At 34.4% G+C, this 5,280-nt stretch overlaps 1 protein-coding gene across 1 annotated transcript; it reads left to right on the forward strand.

Moving 5' to 3' along the window:
* Positions 1-2,008: 2,008 nt before the first annotated feature.
* On the forward strand, positions 2,009-4,193 carry LOC126668755 (uncharacterized). The gene is made up of 4 exons (XM_050361934.2): positions 2,009-2,119; positions 2,589-2,990; positions 3,355-3,399; positions 4,032-4,193. The coding sequence occupies exons 1-4, from the start codon at positions 2,009-2,011 to the stop codon at positions 4,056-4,058; spliced, it is 585 nt and encodes a 194-aa protein (XP_050217891.1). The 3' UTR covers positions 4,059-4,193.
* Positions 4,194-5,280: the final 1,087 nt, after the last annotated feature.

Raw genomic sequence — 5,280 nt, forward strand, 5'->3', positions numbered from 1 at the left:
AGCTGTTCTGCCTCTGCATTCCAAGCTTTTCTTATAATTAATCTTTTTTTAATCTACAACTAAATAATTTAAACTTGGGGAACACCCTACAATGGTAACCTAGAAATGGATGAACTATAAATTGATGTAAATTATGAAGCTTTCCTAAAATGGGCCAGAATGGAAAAATGTATTATTTTACTTAACTCTCCTCTGATTATATAGTATATAACAAGTGACATATACAAAAAAAAGTTATACTACGAGTGGGAAAAATAAATTAATTTACATTTAAAAATAAAAATTCCCAAAATCACATAATTTAATCATCAATGGTGGAAATTTTTTTACCAGTTAAATACTAAAATGATTTTTTTTAATATTTAAATTTAAAGTTATTTTTTCCGAAGCGGTCGGAGCCAAAACCGTAAATCGAAGCCGGTCAGTCTCAATTTTTTCTTGAACCTTTTCGAAACTGGCAGGTTGTGACCCGTGGCCCCTCTACTTACAAGGCCGATCGATAGCTGATGATATGAAAAAAACATGGATGGGGTTATGCGTAGAGGCTGCATGTTTGGAAGCATTCAGTTGTGGAACAAAGGCGCTCAGACATCAAGTACGAAATTCATCAGAATCTTGTTACTTCTGTGCATTTCAAAATTTTCTTTTAATCTTTTATGGATACAGCAAATGGAAAATTTTAAGATTACTTAGTTTACCACTTTAAAAGTGTTATGAGCTATAAGAAACTAAAGAAACCTCAACCCAGCACGTCCACATGGCGTGCCTGAGGAATAATAATCAAGTCCATGGTAACCTAAATAATTAATGAGCCTAAATAATTGAAATAATCTCAAAATTTCTAAAATATTCTAAGCGTTAGCACTATAAGTCGATACAATTAAAACCAAATCGAATCTAAACCTAGATAGTGATTAAAATTATAGGTCGACCTGAAAAAGTTACTGAAGTAGAAAATGAAGCTAATTAAGCTGAGATGTGTTGTATTGAGGAACAGGAGGTGGCCATAATGGAAAACATTGATGATATGTATCCTTCCAAAGGTACAAATGATGGTCACACATAGGATCGGACTTGTAGTCGCAGTTGCATTCACTTGTCAATTTAATAGTGCCGGTCTTCAAATTGCAACACAGAATCTTCCCCGAGTCTAACGCCAGATACACTATGCTGCAATCATACGGATGTATAGCAATCAAATATAAACCAAGCAACCATTGACGACCATCAACTATACACTCTTGCAGCTTCACCTTACGCTTCAAACTCCATTTCGGCTGCTCGTTCAGTTCCCAAATTTTCAATACGTACCCACGAGTTCTCAGCTGAGCTACGCACACGGCGCCACAGCACAATCCAAATCCTTGCATAAGCCCAACTGAACGTTGTCCATCTCCATCTTCAGGCGGATCAACGACTGAAACAAATTTACTATTGTGGATGTCGTACACAAAAGTATATTTCCAATCGATAGCTCCCCAAAGCAGCCATCCACCATGATGAACTGCGGGAGAAGGCTTGCTAGGCCAGTTCATCGGACTCGGAGTGCTGACCATGGAATGACTCCACTGCCCCGTCTCAGATGAAAATACACAAACCCTTAACACGGACGTGATATTCCAGAAGGAATTGTGCCTAGTCAATGGCCTACACTAGTCCAATCATGGTTTACTGAGACTAGTCAGGTTTGCTTTTATTGTTTATCTTTTTGTTTTTATTTTATTAAAGTGTTATCTAATTAACTTCTATATACAGAGAGTGAGTGCAAAAAACACTATGAATGCGCTTCAAAATAAACATAGTCATACTTCAGGCAGAATGAGTTATGCAAGACGTAGAAAAGCAATGGTAAATTCTTATACTTGTGCTATTAGTGTTATTAGTGGTTACAACCTTTGATAATAGAGATAGACACTTACAGTTTAGTTGGTGTTCAGGTAATTGTTATTGTTGCTGCTTTTTAAGTAACAGTTAACACAATTAATTTAATATTAATATAATTGTTGTAATGTGTTATAGGAAAAAAGAAGGGAAATCTCCTGATAGACTCATTTTTTTTGATGTCACTCATAAGAAGAAAGATGGAACTTATGTGGATGACAGCATTAAAAATCTAATGGTAATGATATCACAAATCTTAAATATGGAACTCTTATTATATATTAAGATTTTCTTTGTTTGAGATTTCTGGTGTGTTTGTGTGTTATTGATGCTTGTAAACTTCATAATAATATTCCTTTGGTCTTCTTGCTAACAGCTTTTACTTGGATACTAAAGATTTTGGAAATCTGAACTCTATAAATACATGATAGTGAATACTATGATATCCATCGAGTGGCATCAGCAGAAATTTTTAGCTTTTCTAATTCTATTTGCAGTGTAAGAAGTGAAATAGTTTTGGCCTTACATTTTGCGTACTGAAATGGCTTAGGATGATTATAGCTTCCAAAAAAAAATATTAGTTAGGCTCTTATCTGTTTAGCTTGACTCTGGAATTTGCCGGCACTGCTTTATCTGTTTAGCTTGCTGCTGTTTCCTTTGATTTAATGTTTTAAATAGTGCTAACTGTAATATATTTGTTTTTACAGGATAAAGCATCTGCTCTTCAAGCTGAACGTAGTCAAAATTCTAATAATAGCACAGCGGAAGTTAACGAGCAAATATTTAGAGAAGTAATGGGTAAAGAGCACAATGGTCGTGTGAGAGGTTTAGGGTTGGGGCCAACGCCTAGAAGTTATTTTGGAGCAACTTCTTATAATGTGGCTGAAAAATGGAATGGTTCTACAAGTTCAAGTCAGTCAAATGAAGTAGCAATTCTCAAAGAATCACTTCAAGAGATGACATCCAAGTATGAGGAAGTGAATAAAAAATATGAAGTTTTATCAACTAATCATGAAGGTGTGTCTCAAACATTACTTGCTTTGGCGAACTTTGTATCTGAAAAGTTTCCCGGACAACTTTGGATGCCAACACAAGCGAACAAAAATCAGGTTTATGTATATATTTACTTTGACTAATAAAATTGTTAGTTGCATACATATAAGTGAACAATTTTATGACGCTTTAGAATACTAATTAGTTTGATATTTTAAATCAGGTTAGTGATCATGGTAGCGGTGGAAATGTGCAACATGATGCTTCATCACATTCAAGTCATGGTTTTGATAGCAATGAAGCTTGATATATCATTAGTTATGTTTGCTACTTATAGTTTAGTGCTTTTTTCTTACCTTTTGTTGCTCTTCATAATCCTAAAGCTTATTAATGTCTTTGCTATTGCTGGATATATTTACAGGGATCAACTCATTGATATTAGTAGTGTTTTCTTGACGATCATCCGTTTTTTTTCTGTAGATGCTAATTCTGAACATCGACAGTTTCTTGCTCTCTTTGTTTACGGTATTTTTCTGTCTATTCCTTGTTTTCTTTGGAATGCTATTTCTTAGATTAATTTTTTAAAATTTTCAATTTATTTAATTCAATAAGTTCGTTTGTATTGACAAAACTAGGTTGTTAATAGAGTGATTGATAATTGTTAATGCGTGTATGAGTAGAAAATGTTGGAAGATTCAATTTCTCTAATTCTGATCTTGTAGGGTTTTGATTATTCTCTGAAATATCAATAATTAGCAACCTTTAGATCATAGGTATCTTGTGTCGAGGGCCATAACATGTAGTTGAGGGTGGGAATTAAGTTTGGTCCATTATGGTTTTATCATTGCCTGTATTCATTCCAAGAATCATATATAGTGAAGTTTGATGTGTGATGATGAAGGAAAGTAATAAGTTCAATCTTAGGTGAGGTTGATATATAAATTGATATTTCTAAGCTCACACTCCTTTTCCCAACTCCATCATTGTCCTCTATGATTCTGAATATTGGTAGTGTTCTCTTGGTACTGAACATTGTGTTCTTTGATTAGGCCACTGTTAGCAATATTATTTACTTGATTTTATTTTAGTTATTCTTTGATTAGTTTACTGTTGACTGATTAGTTTCTTGTATGTGTATCTTGATTATTTGCATATAGGAAATGATGTTGCTCGGGATAAATTGAGACCAAGAGAAGGCAATGGACTGAAGGCGACAAGACATGAAGAATGTTTATTTTTCATGACAAAACTTTATTCTGTTAATTTCTACTTTGAACATATATATTACAGTTAAGAGTATGAATTTACAATTAAGAGTATGAATTTAAGTGAACATAACATTAAGGGTATGAAAGACATTACATTTGCAAGTTTATACATTTGTTTTTATTATTGATATTTTAGTTTTAAAGTATCACATATCTATTATGTTTTTAAAATATAATTATATTCAAAAAAATTAATATTAAAAAGAAATTCTTTTTTAAAAAAGTTATCGTTACTCATAGAAATGGTTCTAACCGTCCCTACGAATAAAACAAAAGACGGTTGTCCGAACCGTCTCTATATTGCATTAAATTCTTATTTTGTTCGTAGAGGCGGTTATAACCATCCCTAGAAAACCGTCTCAATTAGAAACCTTACCCCGGCGGAAGAAAAAATCGTCTCTACTTTATAGCTACGCCTATAATAACGACGCACGAGTGGCTGTTAAAAACAGTGTCTCTAATTTTTGTAGAGACGGTTAAAACCGCCCCTAGAGACAATAAAAACCGTCTCTATAGGTAATTTTTGGTGTAGTGGAACCACCTTGAAGCTGCGGAAGGAATCATCGCAAGCGAATCCAAGAAAAACTGTTACCATTATTTCAGTTTCACCGGAGATTGGTGCAGGAGGGAGAGTAACAGACTGCTTGGTTATGGGATTGCATATCATGTACAGATTATTCCAATACTCACCTTTAGCATATAGCAACAAGCCGTAGAAGGAAGCAGCAATTGACCATTCCCGGCCTATGAAATCTAAAGAAAATTCAAAACTGAAAACGTCCATAGGAGGAGGAACCATCAACAAACCGTGAAGCTTGTAACACTTGATAATAAAATCCTCCCCACGTCTAGTTTGATCAAAATTAGATTGGTGCCGCTCACGAAACCGATTCTGAAAGAAATTGCTTGAAACTAGAGAGCGCCATTGCTTGCACACCGATTGGCATTGGATTGCTGATTTCAGGCATGGAATCCTATGAAGGATTTCTATCAATAGATCATCATCCGTCACCACTTCGTTCATACCACTACTGCCCATGTCTAGTCTCGACCTACAAATCAACAACTCCTACACTAGAAACGTGAAAGAAATAGAAAACTTGAAACAGAGATGCAATCTTATATATTGTTGTTTGAT

Source organism: Mercurialis annua, linkage group LG2, assembly GCF_937616625.2.
Source record: "Mercurialis annua linkage group LG2, ddMerAnnu1.2, whole genome shotgun sequence".
NCBI lineage: Eukaryota > Viridiplantae > Streptophyta > Magnoliopsida > Malpighiales > Euphorbiaceae > Mercurialis > Mercurialis annua.

Excerpts from the sequence above, each read along its gene's own strand:
- LOC126668755 (XM_050361934.2), top strand. The coding sequence starts at position 2,009 with ATGTGTTATAGGAAAAAAGAAGGGAAATCTCCTGATAGACTCATTTTT. Across the intron at positions 2,120-2,588 it reads ACAGCATTAAAAATCTAATG|GATAAAGCATCTGCTCTTCA; the intron begins GTAATGATATCA and ends TTGTTTTTACAG. Across the intron at positions 3,400-4,031 it reads TCTTGCTCTCTTTGTTTACG|GAAATGATGTTGCTCGGGAT; the intron begins GTATTTTTCTGT and ends ATTTGCATATAG.